The sequence below is a fragment of the Sitophilus oryzae genome, unplaced genomic scaffold, assembly GCF_002938485.1.
Source record: "Sitophilus oryzae breed Bouriz unplaced genomic scaffold, Soryzae_2.0 scaffold_1063_pilon_pilon, whole genome shotgun sequence".
In the NCBI taxonomy this organism is placed as follows: domain Eukaryota; kingdom Metazoa; phylum Arthropoda; class Insecta; order Coleoptera; family Curculionidae; genus Sitophilus; species Sitophilus oryzae.
The window spans coordinates 1627667-1653111 of record NW_022145686.1 but is presented as its reverse complement, the minus strand read 5'-3'; the positions used below and the strand labels follow the sequence as shown (position 1 = coordinate 1653111).

The window sequence follows — 25445 nt, the reverse complement described above, 5'->3', positions numbered from 1 at the left end:
TTCAAAATAGTAAGCAACTTTTTCAATTTTTTTTACAGTGAACAAAACCAGTGTTATATATTTTATGATATTACCATGTCAACAAATAGTGAACAAAGTGATGAAAGTAATGAATCAAATAATGTTAAATCTTCAAATTCAGGTGCACAGAATGGCAGGTAATAATTTCATTCAAATATATTTTCGAGTTAAACTATAGGCTTGGTGCATTTTCCGCCGATGCCCCCTGCTATCATCAGAGAATATCGTAAATATCTAACATATATGTCGTAGTCTCATAGTGTATTCCGCCTTTTTATGAAGATCCTAGTCACTTAATGAAAAAAACTAACCGTTAATAACATAACTAAACTCCTAACCTAAGCGACGCGACGCTTCATGAAGTGACCAAGGATCTTCATAAAAAGACGGAATAAACTATGAAACTAGGATATATACAAATACACGGGTTTAAACAGCGAATATACGAAAAATTTATTATTTAATTATTCTAAAAGTGTTAGGAAGTATAATTTGTGAAAATTCTTAAAATAAAAATAAAAAAGTAAATATTTTGATTTTTGAACAGATTAATTTGAACTTGTATTGTTATAAATTATTATTTCAGTTAAAAAAAACCTTTTAGATGAGTTCAAGCGTTACGTTGAGTTCAAGTACGTTAGCGAGCATAGTTTTAATCACCGGTTTTGCTAGTGGGGCACAGTTGGGGCTATTTCGGCTATAACGATTTTTTTTTAAAAAGTACATAATTCTAATTTAATATATTATAATCACTATTATGCCAGCGCGGCCGGCGCGGCGCACTAAAGGGTATTTAACTCAAAAAGTTGGCCAATATTCAAAAATCTAAATTCAAGATATCAAACAACTGATACCAGGAATTATTTGTATAAACATGAAAGTATTTGAGGGTGGGTGGTAGGGGTCAATGACATGCCGTGTTACACTCCGCGCCAATCACAAATTGTTCTTCGAATAGACGGGTTGTGTATCGCTGTGCTTTTAGAAAATTTAATTAATAATAATTATCTTAGTTTTTCTTACTAATCGCTATCTTTTATTGATCTTATATTAGTATGGAGGGGTTGAAGAAAGACTTGTTTAGTATTACTCTTTAGTATAACTGTTTTTTTGTAGTTAGAAGAATATTAATCTGCTAGTTAATAATAGACATATTATTTCATTTATAACAGAATGTTTATGTAAACTTTCAGTATGTAATCGAACCTTATCAAGTATATCAATCTGGGTGGTTTTGTAGCGTAAGTATTCCTTTAGAAGGCCTTGATAAGAAATTTTGCTAATTTTTGCGAGTTTGGCAGTTACATTTTTTTTAATCGAATAAAAATGTAGTGTTTTTCACTTTCAACACCCTGTATCTTAGAAACAATGCATTTTTGGACGTATGTTTATTGGAACTTTTCTCCATAAAATGACCTGAGGAATCACTCCCTCGAGTATTGACATGTTATTGAATGATGAGGAACCCCTGAATAAACTTATGTATTTATATTATATAATTCAATCTTAATCTTGTCAATAAAAAAACGCTAGGTATGTATTAAAATTTGAAGCAATTTTTTTATTTTCTCACGTTTTAAAAGGCGGAAGAATGCAAAAAAAAGAAAAATATTATTGGCCAGGTTTTGGTTATACCCCATAGTGCAGCGGCGTGAAATAGATTGTGTGTGATAAAAATTGAACTGATAATTTCTGATTTCCGCCGTTGAAGCTCTGCGGTCGAAATTTGTTGAAAATCAACTGAAATGCACCAATCCTATAGTCATCAATGCGTGTATGCTTCAGAAAGAAGAAAGTGTTGCCGGTTAAAGAATTTCAAGTTAGAGATTCCTTATTAACTACACTTTTTGATAATCCCCATATAAAAGTGGTGAAACATGTATTCATTGCGTCATTGGTCGGATTGTTTGTAAATACCTATGTCCACGACTATGTTGAAAAAGGAAAGTAAGTTGATTTATATTTATTTTAGTTGGGTAATTTCCAAAAAATGCTTTTTATCATTTAAAATAATTTTACGTTGGACCTATGTTGATATAAAAAATATTTTTTTTACGTGAGGAATCTCCCTACGAGATATGGCACATGTTTTTTGAAACACCCTGTACAATATACTAGAACAATATGACTTACTGAGTGTTGATATTTTTGACACTGTTAATGATATTCGTTGACACTTGACATTGTTAGTGATAACAGTATAAATAAAAGAAAATCAGATGATGTATAGTTGTCAAGGCAAAGGACATCGTCGTTAATGACCTCGTATGTTTATCTGTTTTCAATTACTACCTAATGAAATACGATAATGCGATCGAAAAAAAATAGCGTCATAGTTGACCTAGCGGTCATTTTATTACTATTACATATTTTTTTGGAATCAAAATAAGTTCACTGGACTAAAATTACCCCTATGCAAAATGTTTCATTTGTATGTTAGAGGGCATCAAATTTCAAAAAATAAACATGCAATTTTGAAGTGAAACTTCTTTACGCGTATTGGGAGTAAAAATTCAACGTCGTGACACACGAGCTAAGCGTCAGGAAAAGTGGTAACGAGCGGAGGTTACGACGAAGCGTCGCAACTCGGGCCCTATGTAAGCTAGGGGGCTCAATGTAGAATGTAGAAGGTTTAGGAGGGGAGTTAATCACCGCGACCTTATAGATCTATTGTGTGTTCCCCTTTCTTGAGTTATAACGAGTTATAACTCATTATACAGTCTCAGGGCTTTAACAAAAGCCCTGAGACGGCTCCACAGAGGCCAGCTCTCCATCCTCGATATCAGACGTACCAAGGTTGGCACGAATGGTCGTCGTCTCGGTACACTCAGTGATAAGGTGTTCTAGTGTTTCCCCATTTCCCCCACAAAATCTGCATTCGCCGTTGTTTCTCAGTTTCAGCCTGCTGAGGTGTTCGTTGAGGAGACAGTGTCCTGTTAGAAACCCCGTAACAATCCGAAGATTGTTTTTATTTAAGTCAAGGAAAACCTTTGATTTTTCTCGGTCGTAAGTTCTGAGGAACTTTTTCGAGTGTCTTAGACCGTTGGAGGACACCCATTCCAAGTTACGGATGGAGTCTTCCAGATTCTTCATATCCGCTTTCAGTTGGTTTCCGTTTGGAAAACAGAACGGTTCTGGTCCAGATAGTGGAGTATTCGCTCCTTTTCTAGCTATATCATTTTGTTTTTTCATTGCCTTCTATCCCTTGGTGAGCAGGCACCCAGAGTAGGAGGACTTTATTTTCTTTGCCTAATTTGTTGAGCTTCTCTAGGCATTCTTTCACCAACTTCGATTTGATGGTTACTGAGTTGATCGCATTAACTGCTGCTTGACTATCGGATAGGATGGCAATTTCCAGTTTTCGATAGTTCCTATCTAAGATAAATTGTACGCATCTTCCGATAGCGTAAATTTCTGCCTGAAGGATACGAGGGTAGGTGCCCATTGGTTCGGAGTATTTAGTTTTCGGCCAAAATACTCCTATCTCTGTCCCTACTTTGGTTTTGGAAGCATCAGTATCCCACGTGATGGTATGGTCTTTCATATGCTGAGTAAGCGTTTCTTTCTTCCAATCCTTTTTATTACTCAATACTACAGTAAGGTGTTTCTCAAAGTTGTAAATTCTTGGTATGTCATCCACTGGGAGTTGGAGAAGTGGAATTTTCTTTTTGAGGGTGTTCCAAGCCCCTGACCTGAAAATTCTCCCAGTACTGTTTCCGTCAATGACCATTCTAATAATTGTCGCATTGGCATAACTACCGACGACAATATGCAGTGGTGTTGGGTCTAGAATGACCTCCATTGCTGCTGTTGGACATGTTCTCATGGCACCTGTGATGCAAATACATGCCAGTCTCTGTACTTTGCACAGGTTTTGCCTTGCTGTACGTTGCTCTAGTTTTGTATACCAAGCACCTGCTCCATAAGTAATCATGGGTCTTACTATCATGGTATACATCCAGCGCAAAATGTTAGGGGCGCAGCCCTACCTATTTCCCGCAAGTCTTCTGCATATCATGAGAGTCTTTATGGCTTTGCTGGTAATGTTCTTAATATGCCTGTTCCAGAGAAATTTAATATCCGCGGTTATTCCCTGTGATGGCAGTTTACTTCCTGTGATGGCAGTTTACTTCCTGTGATGGCAGTATTTCCTTTCCATCTAGATGGATTCTTTTCAAGTTTTTCAAACTTCGCTTTCTGGTGAATGGCACTACTGCGGATTTATCTGAGTTAACACTCAGCCCGACAGTCCTGCACCACCTCTCAGTGATGCGGAGTCCTCTTTGGATAATATCACATAGGGTGCCTTCATGTTTCCCCCGTGCAATGATGACTATGTCATCTGCATACCCTATGCAGTGTATTCCCGCTAGAGTTAATTCTTCCCGCAGTTCATCCACTACCAAGCTCCACAGTAGGGGGGAGGTCTCTCCACCTTGTGGAGTTCCTTGCGTTGTTTTAACAACTACAGTTTTGGTACCTATCTCAGCCTCTACTGTTCGTGTTGAGAGCATTTCCCAAAACCAGCGAATTATCGTACTGTTCACCCCTCTTGTTTCAAAAGATCGCTTGACCACCTTGTGAGGTATATTGTCAAACGCCCCTGCAATGTCCAAGAAGGCACAAAGTGCTGTTTCTTTGCTATCGAGGCTTGCCTGTATTAGCTCAGTTAACTGGTACAGAACAATTTCTGTGGATCTGCCAGCTCTATATGCATGCTGACTATCGTGCAGTGGTTTAACCTGTAGATGATTTACTCTAATATGATTGTCCACTACTTTCTCCATCGTTTTTAATACGAACGATGTGAGACTAATAGGCCTAAGCGATTTGGGGTTAGCCCAGTCAGTTTTGCCTATTTTGGGTATGAAGATGACTTTCGCTCTTCTCCAGATGGTTGGTAGGAGGAGGTTAGGGAGGTTAGGAAGCTGAAACTCGAAATGTTCTCTTCGAGCCACATCTTTTCATGGTATTTTGTACACTATGAAACTACATCCTCAATGGCGAAAAAATCGTCCGATTTAATGGGCCTTCGAATCATGCCATGCAGTCTAATTACAACCTAATAGCATTAACTTGCAAAAGTTTTAAATAAGTACTCATTGATTCCTCATAAAAAATTTCCTATAAACATGGAAATGCATAATTATAGAGTTACAGGATGTTATAACATTTTAAAATTAGTTTTTTTGTAATCTAAAATACCTTAAATAATAATAAGCTTAAATACCATTATTTTTTTATTTGAAATTGCTCTAGGTTGTACAAATAGTAATAATAACTAATAGTAAAAATGTTTAATAATAAATTATGTAAAACATTTATAATTTATTAATTTTATTCTTAATTTTATTAATTGTGATTAATAAAATTTCGTTTATATCATGAGAGAGGCCGAATTGGAGAAAATATCAAGAGATAACTTTTAATTGGAATTAAGCGGCCTATTCAATTTTGATGGCCTATACAATTTAGATTTTGAGCTTCGATTGTTAAAAAGAGGATTTTCTCATTACGTGAGACAAAAGAGGACAGCGAGATCAAAAAGAGGACTGTTCATTGGAATAGAGGACGGTTGACAACCCTATCTATACCCAAGTAGCATTTTCACGACTTGCGACCACATGTTTACTAAACACAGCGTTGGGTTAGTTCCAAAAAATAGTTAGCTCCCTACCTTGGGTATTAAAATAAATTTAAACGTTTTTATAACGTTGTGCCGACGTTGGACTAGTACTACAGCAAAGTAGAAGCTTCTGCGACGTCGAATAAACGTTGTCTTGTAACCTTTTTTTGCTTAAGTGATCTTTAGGTGATTCGGACAACGTAGTTACAACGTTGGACAATATAGAGTTTTCCGACGTCAGTTTCAGGACCTATTCCAACGTTATGCAAACGTCGTCTGTTTTACTAATTCCAACGTTGTTTAGATTTCCTTATTCTTACGTTGGTAGGACGTCGAGTCACTACCTTTTTGCAACTGTATTGAACCATAACCTTAAATTTTAAATCTTCACTTCATTGTTCTGTTCAGTCAGACAGTTCAGTGCTGTTTTTGTTTTTATAAAAAAACTTAATTAAAATGGGACATAAGAAAGGTACATATAAAACTAAATTTAAATATACATCGACATATATTACCGATAGTTTATCCACTCCCTCGTTTATTTATATTATAGAGGGCGGCACAAGCTAGACTCTAGGATGACTAAATTAGATAATCTTGCGACTAGTATACTACTTGTTAAGGCCGAACTGCGACTTTATTAGTCCAGTATGCGACTACTCGAACTACTCCATCTTAATCTCCAAAACAACAAAGTGAAAGCCGCCATGTTGTTAAATAAGAAAATGTTTCGTTCCTAAAATAGCAATTCCTGCTTTTTGAATACATTAACTTGAAATATTTGACCCTAAAAACACGCGGAAACAATTTTTTCGACTGCGAATAAATTATTCTCATTTTACTAAAAAAAAATTCAAGAAAATTTTTAAAACTTCTTTAATTTTAAGGCCCATTAGTATTTTTTAAAGTAGAAACAATACATTTATCAATAAAGTTGTTTGCGTTTAACTTTTTTGCCTTGGGTAATGAGTTACAGAGTCGGTTAAAGTGTTTCAATAATTATGATCTCAAAACATCCTCCACACTTAAATACTTTTGTATTGTTTTCTTTCACTGCCATCTGTCATATGTCTCTAACTAAATCATAAAAATAATATTTTTACTATAATTATCCCAATTTAGGATAAAACGCGACTTAGACGCCATATTAGTTTTGTATTTCTGTGAATTAGGATTTTAAACAACGTTGCAATTTGTACTAAATTAGGCTTCTAGCCAACGTCGGTATCCAACGTCGTTTCGACCCAAAAATTATTCTCCAAAGTAGTGCAGACTAGGGTTGGCACGAGGTTGTGCCGACGTTGCGCCCCGACGTTTAGTCGCGTGACACGACGTTGTCCCGACGTCCAAATGCTGCTTGGGATAGTAACATGTTGGCCTCCCACTAAGTAGTTAGTGATTAGAATTAATATCTGAAACATTTCATAAAACTCGTAATAATATACCTAACATTCATATCTCCTGTCTTTTATATATTTTCTGACACATGAAGTTGTCACGGCATGGATTAGATAAGGTTGTTAATCTCTTCTTGGGGTATTATTCTCCTACCTTTATTCTGCCACCTGAACTTTTTTACGTAGAGCTACCAGTGATTGTGGGAGGTACAGTAAATTATTTTGCATTCTTGCCATCAGATCTTAGAGAAAAGAACATTGGAGAAAAGTCTCGATATCATAGAGAATTATCATCATAATTTTCGGCTTATTTCACCATTTCCAATTATGGTGTAGCCTCTCTCACATTTTTTAAATGCTTGGCTATGCAGGCCCAAGTTATTCCTGCTAATTTCTTAATATCATGGTTCCATCAAAGAAAAAAGTCAAGTTCCTATATACATGGATATGGAAATGCATAGTTTTAGAGTTACAGAGGATGTTAAAACTTTTTAAAATGAGATTTTTTTAATTATCTTAAATACTATTATTTTTTTATTTGAAATTGCTACATATTGGAGTAATAGTAATAAAATAACTAATAGTAATAATACTTAATAATAAATTAGGTAAAATATATAATTTATTAATTTTAGTTTTCTTTTAATTTTATTAATTGTGTTAATAAAATTCCGTTTATCTCATCAAGGAGGCCGAATTCTTCAAAATATCAAGAGATAACTATTAATTGGCATTAAACGGCCTACACAATTTTGACATCAAAAGAAAAAAGTCAGTGACGCACATGTTTCTTTATGAGAAAAGAAGATTCCAGTGCACGTCCCTGGTTAATTTATCGACACTTTTTTAGCATTAAAATTACTTATAGTAACTTTTACCCTCAACTTCATTCGAATCACTTCAAGTACTTGCAAGAAAATTATAACATATAGAAAGATTATTAAGACTTTAACACCCTGTAGCTACAAAGCAAAGCAGAATCGGACCCTATGTTGATATGAAAAATAAACCTCCTTTTTACGTGAGGAATCTGAATGGCACATGCTTTTTGAAACACCCTGTATAAAGTTATACACAAGAAGAATAAAAATTAGATTTATCCCAACTACTGTATACGGATGAAAGATCAAGCATACCAAAATAAGTTCGTAAATATTGACCAAAGGTTAAAGTAAAAACATTCCTAATCCACTTACGCCAATAAAGAAGAAAAGAATAAGGGAGAAAGCATGCGCAAAATTTAACAATAACTTGAATAAAAAAGAAAAATTATTCAGAACGATTCAAGTCTGATTTAGCCACTTTATTTTTCCTGTCGCCGCATTTGATTCAGTGTAGTGTCACTATTCAACGCATCCTCGCGCTACAGTAATAAAATTGATTAGAAAATCGTACGAGTACATCCATATCTTCCCGGTACTTATCTCTAAATTACTAAATACAGCTATTAACCGCCTAAAATGTATCGTAATGTTTGTGTGATTCAAAATAGTAAACAATAAAATATGACTTCAAATATATCAGTTCTGTGATATTTTTATACTGTCTGGGTGAGTCGTTTTAGTTTCCTGTATTATAATCCGAGAACACTTTTTAAACTTCTTTTTAGAGTGAACAAAACTAGTCTTATTTATTTTATATTACCATGTCAACAAATAGTGAACAAAGTGATCAAAGTACTAAATCAAATAGTGTTAAATCTTCAAATTCAGGTGTACAGAATGGCAGGTAATAATTTTATGCGACTATATTTTCGAGATTAATAATATTCGTCATTTTAAGCTTCAGAAAGAAAAAAGTGTTGCCGGTTAAACAGTTTCAAGTGAAGGAATCATTATTAACTATTCTTTTTGATAATCCTCATATAAAAGTGGTGAAACATATATTCATTGCGTCGTTGATAGGATTGTTTGTAAATACCTGTGTCCATGATTATGTTAAAAAAGGAGAGTAAGTTGATTTTTTTATACAGGGTCCGGCAATAGTGCGTCGACCATCGGGCATCTGTAGCTCCTAGAATAAAAAACTTGAAAATTTAGTGCAAATCTAAAGTACCTATGTACAGGACGAAGGTATAGGATTTATTTCAGGAAAATATTTTGAGTGGATCGGGATGATTTTTTTTAAATTGAATACCCTGTATATTTTTGCATTTTTGGTTTAGTTAGATTTCTTTACCTTTCAGATCAGTTTACATAATCCTAAGGTATCAGTAAATATATTCCAGAGATAATAATATAATAGATAATATATACAAGGTTGTTTACCACATACGACACGGAGTATTGTAGCTAAACGATGAGATTTTTACAAATTGTAAGTTTGGGGTTCGTTGAAGGACTATTAGAGCTACAATTTAAAAATATTTTTACAAGATACAGAGTGTCCCAAATAAATAAAAAATATCAAAGTTGTATTTTTTTAAATGGAACACCCTGTATATTATTACATTTTTAGTTTCTACGATTAAAATAAGGGTAAATTTGATTAAGGTTTATTATACTTAAACCTTACCGTTTCTGAAATATTTTCAATTTTGTGAAATTGCAGTAAAAATTTTAAAGCTTCATTTCTCCAAGGGTATCAATGTTTTTAATACTAAATATTTAATGAAGTTTATTTATTGATCAGTTATTGTGTTGCAATAATAAAAATAATACTACCTTATACAGAGTGTCTAAAAATTTATTTTAAATAATTATTAGCTTCAAACGGCAATAACTTCTTTAATTTAAATAGAATGCCCTGTATATTTTAGGAGAATCAGATGCACAATTAAATTGTCTATCAAATTGTATTATACCATTTTTTACCTATCCCTTCAAGTTTTCGTAGAAAATGCATTTTCTTATAATTTAGACCTCATTTATCAATATATCCATGGAATATTGACATTTTAGATTGTTTTTAAAGAAACAAATGTACAAAATGTACAGACTTCACTTGTATGCAAAAAGAAAACTATTTAAATCTTTATAAAAGAGTATACCATTAATTAAATATAACACCATTATTTCCGCCCATATACTAATTAATTACATACTTAATTGTGTTCGTTAATAAATTATTATAAATAAATGTGGATTTGAGTCAGAAATCAATATAATAATAAGTTATCAAATTAAAGTCTCTGTTGTTATAAATAAGCATTTATTAAAAAATGAAATATCATTTTTAAGGTGTTACTTTTTATCACACTGTCTAATGCCCATACAAAATTCAGTTTTTTAGTATTTGGAGCAATTATTATTAATCAATGCAAACAGTCAGTTAATGTAGTTTGAATACTGGATCATATTAATTGGTCCTCTTTAACAAATATTTGAACAGTTTTTTTTTATTTTTTAATGAAATAAACGAATTATATCGACAATATTAGTATCTGTACTCTTTAAAAATTTGATACATCTTTAAAAATAATCTAAAATGTCAATAGTCCATGGATATATTGATAAATAAGTTCTAAATTACAAGAAAATAAATTTTCTACGGAAACTTAAAGAGATAGGTAAAAAATGGTAAATATAATTTGATAGACAATTAAATTGTGCATCTGATTCTGGTAAAATATACAGGGTGTTCCATTTAAATTAAACAAGTTATTGCCGTTTGAAGCTAATAATTATTTAAAATAAATTTTTAGACATTCTGTATAAGGTAGTATTATTTTTATTATTGCAACACAATAACTGATCAGTAAATAAACTACAGTAAATATTTAGTATTAAAAACTTTGATACCCTTGAAGAAATGAAGCCTTAAAATGTTTACTGCAATTTCACAAAATTGAAAATATTTCAAAAACGGTAAGGTTTAAGTATAATAAATCGTAATCAAATTTACCTTTATTTTAATCGTAGAAACTAAAAATGTAATAATATACAGGGTGTTCCGTTTAAAAAAATACAACTTTGATATTTTTTACTTATTTGGGACACTCTGTATCTTGTAAAATTATTTTTAAATTGTACCTCTAATAGTCCTTCATCGAACCCAAAACTTACAATTTGTAAAAATCTCATCGTTTTGCTACAATACTCCGTGTCGTATGTGGTGAACAACCCTGTATAATAATAATTTCAGAGATATTAATAATTAAATAAAAAATATATACATACCAATTTTACAACCTTCTTTAAAAAATATATTATAAATAGGTACAAGAATTAAATGATTTTTCTTTGTTTTTTTTAAGAAAGGCTGTGTTAAAAAAAACCTCTTAAACAGTCATGATTATAGACATTTATAAAAAAAATGACATAGAAAGGAAAAATTAATTAGTTATTATTATTAATTTTTGCCTTCAGACCACTATCCCCAAGAATTTTTTTCTAAGTTTTTTTTTAATTTTTTTATCTTTTTTAGCCGACCATACCAATAGGTCTGTCTGTCTGTCTGTCTGTCTGTCTGTCTGTCTGTCTGTCTGTCTGTCTGTCTGTCTGTCTGTCTGTCTGTCTGTCTGTCTGTCTGTCTGTCCGTCCGTCCGTCCGTCCGTCTGCCGTCTGTAACACGATAACTCAAAAACCGCTGAACTGATTTTAACCAAATTTGGCACAAAAATATTGTGGCACCCGAGAATCTGGCCATTAGTTTTTGGTGGGGGTGGGGGTTGGTAAGGGGGTATGGGAGGGGGTTAAAAATTTAAAAAAGTCGTAACTCCAAAATTACAGTAGCTAGCGAAACGCGGTTTTCAATTTAAGATTAGGAATAATATTTGCAACAAAATTTGTTATAACGTCAAAATCAGACAAAGTCGCAGTTTTCGAGATATTAACATATTTTAGTATGGGCGGCTATACGTGCCTCCCGCCGCCAATTTTTTTAATTTTAATATCTCTGAAACTATCGAAATATATTTACTCATATCATAGCATTGCGTAAAGTGATCTAGAAAGGAAGCCACAAATGCAATAATATACAGGGTGTTCTATTTAAAAAAAATAATCCGATCCACTCATACTTTTTTGAGCCAACCTATAGAAGTTAAAATATTTTCGTGAAAAACATCCTAGTACATACTTTACGTTTGCCTTTAAACTAAGTTCCCAAGTTTTATTTTTTATTCTAGGAGCTACAGATGCCTGACGCGTACAGTACTTATGTTTTAAAATGTTTTTTTTAAATGAAACTTTAAAAAAAAATAAAACATTTTTTAATATATTTTAAGAACCGCTACTTCGATTTGAACGAGACTTGGTGAGGCTATATTTTGGTAAGTGCCTCCACCCTTGCATAAATTTTCGTAAAAATATTTTCCGACTCCACCGACGCGCGACGATTGATTTTTATTTCGTAAATAGTCCTTCTAGTATTTACTACATTTTTTGTCCCTTAAAAAACGCCACCGCGCATAACTTTTGAGGAAAAAAAGAATGTTTCTCTGAAGCTGACTTACAAAGAATGATTCTTGTCACATTAACCCATATAGCACGTCCAAATGAAATTACGTTTCTACAAGGGAGACACATGAGAAACAACATATGTTAAAGTGAACCTAAGTGTTCATCTAGTTCTAACATATACATATGAGATACACGCAGGTTTATATTGACAGAATTGTGTGATACAGTGTTTACTAGTTGTATACCGTATGCACTCAAGGTTCTAAAGAGTTTTTTGTAACGTAACAAATAATTATTAAAATGATGAAACCTGACGTCGGTATATGAGACATACAATGTATAAGTCATATGTATGTGTGATACTTCGTATCATAGTTGTGCCTATAGTACACTCCTTGTAAAAATGTGACGTATACACATAATATAAATATCTATATAGACACTTTGTAATAGTGTACTGTTGTGTCTACATTCTAGCATGAAATGAAGGTGTGCGCATGCGCGGATGGCCTCAGCGTAGATACACCGACCAAGTGTATCTTATGTGTCCTCTCTCCTTTCTCCTTTCTAGGAGTGGTATGTGTGTGGCTAGCAGCCATTATTGTTTTATCATTCGGAAGCTCTATATAAATGTTCTGTTTGTGTGTAGTTTAAAAGAGATTTTAAGGTAAGTACAAGTTTTTAATTACCTTGTTACACCTTCCTAAGAGTATTATTAATATTATAGCAGCGAATCGTCCCTTACTCGATACCCATTTTACCAAATTTTGACTCCAATGAATGAACACTCCAAATATTCTCGTATAATGATAAAGAGGTTAGCTGAGTTAGCTCTGCAATATAATTTTTTTTAATTTAGAAATAATAAAAATCTAAATGGACCAGAGAAAGAAAGATTTAAACACTGCAAAGAACTTCTTACACTGATATTCGGTAAGTTATTGATGGATCAATATACAGATATGTTTAATATTCAATAATCAGTTTCATATAAAATTTAAGGGTGAAATTGTTAATCTGGAAATAAAATACAACAAAGTCCAACAGAGTGCTCGATGAATGAGTATGCTAATAAACCAACTGCTTGGAGGGAAAAGAGGAGAAAAATGACTAAACGAGGTCCACCAAATCGTGGCGATATACCAGTGTTTACCATTTTAGTATGTTGTTATACTAGGTACTTATATTTTTAATACATTTTGATACAAATTCTGTTCTTTTACAGTGTTTTCTTACTTCTGGTTTCTGCAGTGTAAATAATTATTATTATTGTGTTATTTGCGCTATTGCGTTCCATGATATAAAGAAATATAAGAATTTTATTTTTTAACCACTGAATCCATTTTATGGAAGAAAAATGGTACATTTAATACAAAACAAAAATGGAACAATTTTAAGACTACTTCTCTTGGAAAATACAAAGTTTTGCCTTCCTAATTTTCGTTCTAAAAAGATATAATTTGTATCATTGAATAAATATTTCTTAAAAAGAACGAAAAGTTAGGCATCAAAACTTGTATTATTTCCTAAATTCGTTCATAAGAAGTAGTTTTATCTAGCACAAGATGTATGTATGTACGAAGCAAAATGCATACGTATACACGCGGTAGTCACAACTGCAATGTGTAAACATAGTTTAAACGTAATACATAAGCACTGTGTATCCTACGGCACACTGTGTATCCCTGACTTTGTGTATACGTAAATGCTATACTGTGGCTACATTGTGAGGCGGACGTTTAACCTTTGTGCATACGTGTTGAACTACAATGTGTAAACGTAGCATATTTACATCGGGGGAATTGTGTCACCCTGTGTCTACATCTAATAATGTAAACACATCGTAAATATGATTTGATGTGCTGTATGAGAAGTTATGTAGGCACATAAAAACCAATTTTTAGCCATTTATTACTTTAAATGTCAAATTTGACAGATACCCGAGAGCAACAGGCACGATTTTCTGATCTTATTTTTAATAGAAATTAAAGCAGAAACTATAGCTAAAGTCAAATTTCATCTAAGTTAATAAATAAAAAAAGTTCCTTATGAAGGTTGATTCTCATTATACCTTCCGTTTTCATTCCATATCCGTTCTGTATTTTTTATTGTATTGACGTTATATATTATATAACTTCGAAAGATGAAAGAGGTGAAAGAATCAATAAATATCAGCAAAATATTAACAGAGCTGGTACAAATGTAAGAACTTGACAACGCTGTTTCCGATACGCTTCAGTTCGTCCGCTAAAAAAATGTATGGATGGAAAGGATATGGAACGGAAGAGAAACGGAACGGATAGTGTGCATTGTCCTATTCATTTACATGATATAATATTTTATGTAAACGGAAGATAGCTGATCAGGAAGGTATGGTGAGTATCAACCTTAATGCGGACTTTGTATAAAATAATTAAAGAAAAAAGTGCCATAAACTAAGGAATAAATTCGTATTATCAAAATTCTCGAGTGGCTCTAAATACACAAACCAATTTGAAAATTACCATTTTGATAAAAAAATCAACTGCCTGTCAATATATTAAATAAAACCATATTCTCTCTCTTTCATATAAATTACATTTTTTATAGAAATTCGATTTTTTGATAACCCTCTCTAAAAGAGTGTACTTCCCTGTTTACATGTCGCTAAAAACATTTTAAAAATTCAATAATTGATTAAAATTTGTCAGTTTAATTGTATTTTTCCTAGAATGAACCGTTTGCTAGCACGTACCAAAATTATATTAGAATTAACATCCTGATATAGATAATTATTTCAAAACTAGCCCCCCGGATTACACTGTTTGTAATTTAATTTCCCCACGTGTTACAAAAATTTATAGCTGTATTAGCTTAATGAGTGCTAGTTAGCAATTATGTAATTCATAAATTTGCACTAGTACAATGTACCTATTCCCCGCTAATGAAGTTGGTTATGTCTTATCTAGGTATATACTAGGGGGGCGGGGGGACTTTATCAGGATCATTACCACACAGATTTTTTTTATTATTTTTATCTTGTTATGATGTGGCATTAAAAAAATACATACAACCGCAAATTTTTGCCCTTCTACCATCAGCCCCTATTTTTTAATAGCGATATTAGTAATTCAGAAATTTTCAACCCCGTGAATTAAAATGACTGCTGTTCCTATGGCGAAACAACGTTTGTCGGGTCAGCCGATTTTCGTGTGTACGAAGAGTGGGGTCAATACGCTTAGTAAAATAAGATGCACTAAATAAAGACAGAAGGCAAGTATTTTCCCAAGCGCATGGAATCTAGCGTCAGATTAAGTGATTATGTAATAAATACTTCGTATTTTTGCTCTCTCCGACTTACTAGATTTGCTGTCCTCCTTTCGCGAATTTAATGTTCCAGAGCTTTACGCCCTGGGCTACTCGAGAACGGTTTTGAAAGGAGCTGTGCGCGATAGCCTGGTGCCTCCATATGGCGCGGAACAGTTCTGAACAAGTTCTGAACTTTATGACTCAATTAAATGGAGTGAGAGTATCGCGCGTTCTTGAACAGTTCCAAGCTGCACAACTGCGGGAATGGAACAGTAATTGCCATAGCGATTCACTCCTATACATTTAAACGCCGACCCAAGATTTCGCTTGCCAGCGGGGTATATAAATATTGCCACCCCCTCTTCACACAATACACATCTTATGCATTTAGTACAATAAATTATAGTATAATAGCGCAAGTATAGTACTGGAAATTAAATCAAGCAGACTAAGATAGCTAGGACATGTTCAGGGGAACAATGACTGAAGACTAATCAAAATGGTCTGAATGAAACCCCTATAACAACAAAAGACCACTTGAACGCCTAAGGCGTGATTAGATCCGTAAAGACCTTGACTGGGGATCTTGGCCAAACCACCAAACTCTGGGCGTCAAAAACTGGAAAGAAACCACTCAGGCCCGAAACGTGTGGAGAGAATAGACGGCCTGAGCACCCTGGGTTGTATAGTCATAAAAATAAAAACGAAATTTTTTCGCAGACTATACAAATGTAAAACGGGCAGCAGATACAAATTAAACCTCGGTGAATATCATACTGTCTACTAAACATTAAACTTATCATCCAATATTTGACTAACTATATGTATATTTTTATAATTTTAGACAATCATTATCGCAATAACCTTTTTTTATAATTAATAATAATTATTATTAGTCCGGTCGAGCTACCAAAATCTGTGTGTTTTAGAAGGGGTCTATTTTTTATGATTCTAAATCATTTTTAAGTTGTTAACGTTGAAAATAAGCGTGGAAGTCACTTCGAAAAATTTGGGGTTTGGTCGCTACATAAATTATACCAGCACAAAAAAAATAAAGGTGTAAATAAAAATGTTTCCTCTCGAAAACGGTAAAGTAGCTAAACGACCAGAGAGGCTTCTACGGATAGGGCTAGTGTAGCTCAATATTCGCCCCATTTAAACTGTGTTTCGAAAATGCACAGTTTCCGAGATATTTAGTTAGAAAGATTTCGATTGTCGATTTCTGGATACACCCCTTTAAAAAAAATCGATTTTTTTTAGTTAGGTTAGCTTATTCCACTTTTCTCACCTGATACTGTTACTATAGAAGACGTTAATGTAAGAGTTCTAAACGCAATTTAATCCCCTATGTTGTATTTTAAAAAAATTGCCGCAAATTAAAAAATCGGTTTTTATTTTTTTTTCTCACCCAGTATAGTAAAAAATTTAAATAATCAATCTGTATCGATCCGCCCAAAAATCTTTCAAATAGGAATAAGTAAAGAAAGCTCGATTTTGGCTGGGAACATTTTTGGAAATTTTCGAAGAATTTTTTTTTTATTGGGGCGATTAAGAGCTCCACTAGCTCTATCCGTAGAGGCTTCACTGGTCGTTTAGCTACTTACCGTTTCCGAGATATTTGCATTTTTCGATATTGGCAAAATTTCAACTTTAACTCGTTTTCAACGAGTCCTTATGAAGATCTAAGAAATGAAAAATAGGCCATGGGAGGGCCCCATCCCATCAGTCTTATATCCGAGGATGCAAAAATTGTTTCTTAGAATTGAAGGGTTTGGTAGATATTAAAAAAAAGTTGAAAAAGCAAAATTTTCAAAAAAATGTCCCTGCCAAAATCGAGCTTTTTTCACATATTCCGATTTAAAAGATATTTGTGCGTGGATCGATGCAGTTTGATTAGTTAAATTTGGGTAAAAAAAAATAAAAATAATTTTTTAATTTTCGGCAATTTTTAAAAATACAACATAACCTAAAATGGGGTCAAATTGCATTTAGAATTCTTACATTAACGTCTTCTAACAGCACCAGGTGAGAAAAGTGGAAAAAGTTAATAACTAAAAAAATAGATTTTTATTAAAGGGCTATTCCAGAAAATCGACAATCGAAATTTTTCTAAGTAAATATCTCGGAAACTGTTCATTTTCGAAACAGTTTAAATGGAGCGAATATAGAGCTCCACTAGCTCTATCCGTAGAGGCTTCACTGGTCGTTTAGCTACTTACCGTTTCTGAGAGGAATCATCTTATTTTTATTTACACCGTTATTTTTTTTCTGCTGGGTATAATTTAATGTAGCGACCAAACGCCAAGATTTTCGAAGTGACTTCCACGCTCAATTTCAACGTCAGCACCTGAAAAATTATTTAGAATCATAAAAAGGCCCTCTAAAAAAACTCACGGGTTTAATATCTCGACCGGATTATACATACATATAGTAGCATTTACTACATATAATTTGAGATGTTACACTTCAATTTCCCATATGCCCGAAAGAACAACTTGATATAATATATGCCTGTCCTGCTATTGGCCTTCTACCAATTTCCTACTAAGCAAACAATACCTACTGTACTGTATTAGAGTTTGAGGTCAGAGGTCTGAATATTTTTAAATGTAAAGTAGTCTTTCCATGTCTAGTTAGATATAGTATATTTCAAAAACTATATTAGTTTTCTATTGATATTAAACAAGAATATTAATATAGTTTAAATTTCTGTAAAAGTTTGGAACGTCTGGCAGTATACCAAAAAGATTGACTAGATAAGAATAGACTTAAATAGCTGTTTTATACACAGGGACACTTGCTATTGCAAGAAGAAGAAAATGTGCTTTCAATCATAGTTTTTGCATAGTAAATTATTATAATAAATGAACAATTATTGATATAATGAGTTTTTGCAGCAAATTGATGATAAAACTTAAGTTCGAACACGTATTTTTCTTATCAGCTCTCCTCAAATTCTCAAAACTTTGTGTAAAAAATGAATTTAATATAATATTTTGAAAAATCTAGAAAGGGTATTTCGGAAACTACAGGATATAGAGAGTCGATTAAATGAGAAAATAATTGCAGTTTTGTGGAGTAATAAATATGCGTCTTTCGAGTTTTTGAAAAAGTGTATGGCTTACTAGATATTTCGAAAAAAGAAACAATTTTAGCTGTTTTATAAATGCTCCCAAATTCCATTATAGTCTATTTTAGACAAAAAGTTTTCAGATAAAAGTTGTAGATAATCACATCCTTAATGAAATGAGGCTTTTCTCTAAAGCCTATTTTTGACATATGACACAAACATATGTTTTTTTTTAAATGTAAACCATAGTTGGCCATGACCTCATAAAAAGAGTAACTTTTAAAGCATTGCAGCGATAAAAGCTATAATACGTTTTTTTTTCGAAAACTTACTAAGTTATAGCAAATTCTTATCTTTTTTGACAAATTTCACTTAGTTGGCATGGTATTCTTATTCTATTATGATTAAAACTTATAAAAAAACAGAATGTTTTATGAACGGTTCTTTACAATTTAGAAACTAATAAACAAATCAAAGCCTAAAAAATAATAGCACTACATGTCTACATGTACCGGGTGTCCCACTACGAATAGCTCTCGGCTGTATCTCGGAAAGTATTAGCCCTAGGGGCTGCGGAAAAAAATATTTATAACTAAAGAGGCTATGAGAAATTGCTGGAAATTATTTTCAAGTTTGTAGAACGACCGCTACGGGGCGCAACTACAACAAAAAAATAAGAAAATGGAGTTTTTTCACAATTTTGCCTAGATAAGGTGTACTATAAGGAATAGCTTCATAATATCTAGTAAATTTTGAATATTTTTTGTTAGAGTCATTTTCCTCTATCTACCAAAATAAAGTGGTGGGGGAAGGTTAGATCTCTTTTTATTTAAATATTAATAACTCTGGACTGGATGATTAGAATCCAACAAACGAGGGCTCGTAAAAGAGCGTTTCTTACTCTATATTATACGATATAAACAATAATAATAAACTTTTAAACATAGACGCTAGGGGGCGTTGTCTTACAATTTAACAAACATTGCGCGTTTTTTCAAAAAAATTAAATGCAATAGTATATGCAATTTTAGCTGATCGGAAAGAGTAGTAAAAGCTTAAAAAGTCAGCGAAAATCGCATCTTGATATCTTCTTTCAAACCGAAAATATTACCAAATTATAATAAATACCAAAAAATAAGCCTTTAATTACCTTATTTTTACAATACGGTATCAGTAGCCCTTTATGCCCATTCTAACAAAAAATAAGATAAAAACAGCTAGTTTATTTTAAAATCGACGAAATACCAGAATACCATAATACCAGATGTATTAATATCTAATAATTAAGATATTAATAACAGTGAACAAGAAACGATGATTCAGTGAAGTCATGGTAGGCGTTGGAAAAAAGTTGCTTTTGACGTAATAGTATAAACGTCAAATTGTTCTTAGATCAACATTTTGATAGCCTTAGCAGCGTTTTTTATTGCCTTTATTATTTGAAGTAGTTCAAGTTGTTGGCATTTTGAAAAAGCAACTAAGTCGATTTGAATTGAAATTATTTTTAATATAAAATATTTCTCATTTTTAGAGTTAAAGTGGGCTTAGGAGTTATATCACAAGGTTTTGGAAAATTTGGTATGGTGATTGCCATATGGATAGTATTAAACATTTTCTCCATACTGTGTTATTTCTGTTTTCACCTTTGGGCTGATATACGGATAAGAATATTTCCAAAATGTAAGTTGAATAAAAAGATATTGATTTTTACATTATTTTAAAACAATACAAGAATGCAGAAAGATATATTCTATACATTCCCTTATTTTCTCATAAGTGATTATCTGATATAGAACAATTAAGTATCTATTAGTAACATCACAATTCTGATATAGAACAATTAAGTATCTATTAGTTCACATCACAATTCACTTTCATCAATTTAATTGAAAATATTATTTTTGAAAATTATCATTTCAGTTGTCAGTCACTTAATTTCAGAATTTTAAAACATTTTGGATATTTGTGATAAAAAAAGGTTTCGTTCTAGTTAAATGCAAACCTTAAATTATGAATGTATTATGAATGTATCACAATGTACAACATAAGTACGAAACGAAACCAATAAAGATTAATGTTCTTATTCCTTTATTGGTAACTACTAAGTAGGCCAACACAAATAATATTGCAGTCTGAACGCAACTAAGTAAGAGTATTGATGGAAAAAAACAACGAAAAAAAAATTATTTAACTGCAAATAATGTTAATTAAAAATATTGATTTTCTTTAAGTTTATATCAATCCATAATACATAATATACATAATGTTACGTAGTTATTTGTCTAATTTAACCTAATTTAGCCAGGAATTTAAAAATATGGGACAATATCTGGTTCTCTGCTGTACCTATCTACTACCTACTCCATTTTCGAGCAGTATCGTTTATAGTGAGACATTTAAATATGCCTATAGCATCGTCAGCCATAATATGTCTGGAACAGGTAAAGTATAAAATTAAATAATTACTAAAAAACGTACTGAATAATTGGCAATCCTTAAAAAAACTAGACAAACTGTCTTCTTAATGTTAGATTTGCCTTTGGTTTTAAAATAATTACATAAATGTTAAATACGAGTGCTAAAAAAACAGCGTTGGACAGTTGGCTTAGAAATGACGATCGATGACATTCCCCATATAACTTTACATATAAAATGACAGCAATCTTCATTTCATAACCATGACTGACGCCGGTTTTTTTTCGATCATATTTCATATTGTATATTTAAGCTGAATATTTATCTAACTTTGCCACATAATTTTAAATAGAAATAGACGTTTAACACTAGTATTGAAATATTCAAGATAGTATAAATTTTAAAAAGTATTATAAGTATGATTTTGGTATATGTTTTAAAGATTTAAACATTTTTAATCATAACGTTTGATATGTTGTATATAAGTAAATTATTAAATAGTAATAAATTGAATATTTTTTAGACGAGACTGCTAATGAAGACTCACGCCTTTATAAGAAGTAATGCTGAAAAAGTTATAAACTTTAAGCCACAAAGCGAAAACAGTTTCAAGCTTGCAAGTTTATCGCATTATATTTATTTTCTATTTGCCCCTACAGCAGTTTACAAAGATGCATATCCAAAGTAAGCAAATATCATAAAGGGTGTTTGTAAACTGAGTGCACTCTTCGATTTATTTGTGTAGATAAAATTTCATCTAAGCATTGTTGACTACAGATATACACAACGTTTACACCATTTCTTACATTTTATTTTATTTTATCGATCACCTCTAATTAAACATAAGTTTCATGTCTTATCATCATCATCATTTTCAGCTTATTCAGCCATTTCCAATTATGGTGTAGCCTATCTCACATATTTAGATAGGGGAGATCGGGGCAAGTTGGCGAAGTAAAATACAAAAGGCTCCAAAACACGAACTAACGGGTTTAAAAAAAAGATCCCATTTCATCTGTTAGTACATTTATTCAGGTACATAATAAAATATAAAAAACAAAATAAAAGTGTACTCTTGAAAAAATATAAAGAAAAAAACAAAAAAGTGCATTTTCGTCAACTTACCCCAGTACCGGGGTAAGATAAGGAGCCTATAGGGGCAAGATGACGATTATAAACAAATGTCGCAGGTATATGTGCCATCTTTTTCGTAGACTGTGCACGACTCGTGCCACCAACTCTCGCACGTGTTACAGTGGAATCCAGTCTTCTGTAGGAGGCTCAATATAGGATTACTGGCAGCCAGGACAAAAATGTCATTAGTTTTCTTCTTCTTTCCTACCTGCTTTTCACGATTTTCTTGAAATACCTTTCTCTTGACTTTCACAGAATCAACCTTCCTTCTTTTAATTTCTTTTAAGTTTTTTCACTGTTTTTCCTTTCCTGTTGGGTGGTGAGATGATGAGAGAAGCCCTTTGTTTAATTCTTTTGGTAGTTTTTATGGGACGTGTATATTTGGGAAAGGGTCTCATTTCAAGTAGTGTAACTCGACTATCAACATTAGAGACTGTTTGACTGGAGCTGGATGAACTTATAGTACCAAGAGCTTGTGCTTCATTGTTTTTTGCAGGATTTTTTTGCTGTAGGCCTGAAGGTTCAAGAAGAGACAAATTCATTGACCTTGCCTGCTGATTTTTTTTGGAAAGCAATGGGGGTTCAGCATCTGGTGTTTCATAGTTTTTATTCTTTGCAGAATCCATTTTATTCAATCCTGAGGGTCCTGGGAGAATTAAATTAACAAGCTTTTCGCGGCGGTGGTTTACCATCTTGTATTTCATTGTTTTTCGTTTTGGCTAGATCAATTCTGTTTGAGCCTGAAAACCCAGGAACTGCTAGTGGTTCATCGTCACTGCTTAAGAACTCGTGTTCTGCAGTTAGGTGCCTTTCACTCACCATAGAAGGGGCAAAATCGGCATCTCCAAAGATTTTGCAATTACAAGACTCAATGCCGCAAGCGGGAAAACTTTTTATGGCTGTTCCTACAGTTGCAGCCCTTAGATAAGCTTGCCCGAACAACTGACCAACTTCTTTATCAAATAGTTATCACAAGTCCGGTTATAGAAAGTTTTGAGAGCTCCAAAAAAACCAACATCCAACGGTTGTAGGCGGTGGGTACTCCATTATCCCTACAATAATTGATAGCTTCCAGTGAAGTGTGAGACGAGTGATTGTCAACGATCAACAATACGGGTATCTCTTTGTTTGGGCGAACAAATTTCACGAAATGTTTAAGGCATAGGACAAAGGCTTCTGTATTCATCCATCTACTGGGTTGAGCTATACCACCAGAGTTTGGAGGATATCCATTTAAAAGATCTGGTCGCATCCTAACTCCTCCAAAAATAAAAAGGGTGGAACGTAGCTCCGTTGACGAATTCATCATCTTGCCTCCGTCAACTTGCCCCAGGAAACATTTTTTAAGAAACAGCAAAAATTAAAATATTAATTAAGTGAAATTAGGTTGTATCTTACCGTCTAATATTTAAAATGTTCACAATAATCAAGATTAACTATGAAAGGGGCTTCTATTTTTCTTTAAACCTGCGAAATTGCTTATTTTCTGGAGCTGGATGTTTACATCTAACAGGTGTGAAAAGCGGTTATGATTTTTTAAACCCGCTGAAAAAGTGATAGCTCCATCTATGTGTAACCCGACGTATTATACACCTAAAGGCATTTATAGAAAAATAAATGGGATTTTTAGGATGTACAGTTTTCTTTAAATCAGTACTTCGTCATCTTGCCCCGTTCGTCATCATGCCCCGACCTCCCCTACTCTGTTTGTAGTTGGGCCCATTGTTGTCTATTATTGGCTATAAGGGCCCTAGTTATCCCTGCTAATTTCCTAATATCATGGTCCCATCTCAAGTTTGGTCTTCCTCTAGATCTCTTGATTCCTCGTGGGCACCGTGCTGTAATTTTTGTGGCCCATCTGTTGTCTTTCTCAAGTGTCCTGCCAATTGCCACTTGTGGGATTTGATTCTGTGGATGACATCTATTACCTGGGTCTTTTGTTGTAACCACTCTATTCTTTTAGCGCCTTTCTTGGTTATTCCCAGCATATTTCGTTCCAATGAGCGTTGTGCGACCTGTAGTTTGGTAGTAGAGATCCCGAGCTGTGTATTAGTTGTCCCAATATTAAGCAAAAACAATATTTTGTATTGATTTAGTATATTTTCAGATATAAATTAATAAATTTCTTTCTTCTAGGAGCAAAACAATCCGTTGGGACTTCATATTCTCTTGGACCTTAGAAGTCGTGGGAGTAATATTCTACTACGCCTTTCTACTAGAACGATTCGTAATCCCATCGCATAAAGACATCGGCCTAAGACACTACTCAACCAGCGAACTCTTCTTGATCATGTGCGACCACGGTACCATTGGACTACTGTTCATGTTGGTGGCCTTCTACGTCGTTCTACATGTCGTACAGAACCTAGTTGGAGAACTACTTATGTTTGGTGACAGAGAATTCTACAAAGATTGGTGGACATCTACGAATTATTCCGTCTATTTCCGAACATGGAACATAGTGGTGTCCGATTGGTTATACACGTACATTTATAAAGACTGTTACGAAATATTAATGCCCGGAAACAAAACCTTCGCCAAAGTTTTAGTGTTTTTTATTTCGGCTGTCGTGCACGAATGGGTTTTGACCTACATGTTCGGGTTCTTCTTCCCAGCTTTGTTTCTAGTGTTCTTATTTACCGGTAGTTGTTTAACATTCCTACGGACTCCCAACCACAGTTTCGTTAATATAATGTTTTGGTATATCATGGCCTTGGGGTCTGGATGGTTAGTGAGTTTGTACTCGATGGAGTTCTACGTTAGACAAAACGTACCGACTGCTGAAAATTCAACTTTGAAAGATTTTATCGTGCCTCGATTGTTCACTTGTAACTGTATTATTTAAAAGTGATTTTATTATAATAAGTTTATTATCTGTATGTTTAAATTAATATATTGTTTTTTTTTTCATTAAGTTTAAATTATTTTTCCGCAATACAGTAATGTTCGGTTATAACATTCTTAATCTAAGGTTATAACGAACCTCATGGGACCGGCGGAAACGGTCCGTTATAAGCAAAGTTCTCAATATACGATAAATGCCGATAAATAGAAAAGATGTGATTAATACATATATAGATATGGTACATAAAATATATTAGCCAGAAAGTAGTCTCGACTTGAGAAAGAAAATCTAGGAACTAGTGGGGTTG

The 25445-nt window shown here is 33.1% G+C and overlaps 1 protein-coding gene across 3 annotated transcripts; it reads left to right on the top strand.

The window, feature by feature from the left end:
• On the top strand, nt 1–25207 carry LOC115878857 (sterol O-acyltransferase 1). Of its 3 annotated transcripts, XM_030895478.1 has the most exons (7): nt 8320–8594; nt 8654–8772; nt 8827–8994; nt 20276–20424; nt 21046–21185; nt 21683–21843; nt 24430–25207. In XM_030895478.1, the coding sequence occupies exons 2-7, from the start codon at nt 8690–8692 to the stop codon at nt 25136–25138; spliced, it is 1410 nt and encodes a 469-aa protein (XP_030751338.1). In that variant the 5' UTR covers nt 8320–8594; nt 8654–8689; the 3' UTR covers nt 25139–25207. The 3 variants fall into 3 exon arrangements, with proteins under 3 accessions (XP_030751346.1, XP_030751348.1, XP_030751338.1); XM_030895486.1 differs by lacking the exons at nt 8320–8594; nt 8654–8772; nt 8827–8994 and adding exons at nt 1–158; nt 1807–1968; XM_030895488.1 differs by lacking the exons at nt 8320–8594; nt 8654–8772; nt 8827–8994 and adding an exon at nt 1–158.
• Nucleotides 25208–25445: the final 238 nt, after the last annotated feature.

Coding starts and splice junctions, on each gene's coding strand:
- LOC115878857 (XM_030895478.1), top strand. CDS start 8,690: ATGTCAACAAATAGTGAACAAAGTGATCAAAGTACTAAATCAAATAGT. Junction 8,773..8,826: donor TCAGGTGTACAGAATGGCAG/GTAATAATTTTA, acceptor CGTCATTTTAAG/CTTCAGAAAGAAAAAAGTGT. Junction 21,186..21,682: donor CCATAATATGTCTGGAACAG/GTAAAGTATAAA, acceptor AATATTTTTTAG/ACGAGACTGCTAATGAAGAC.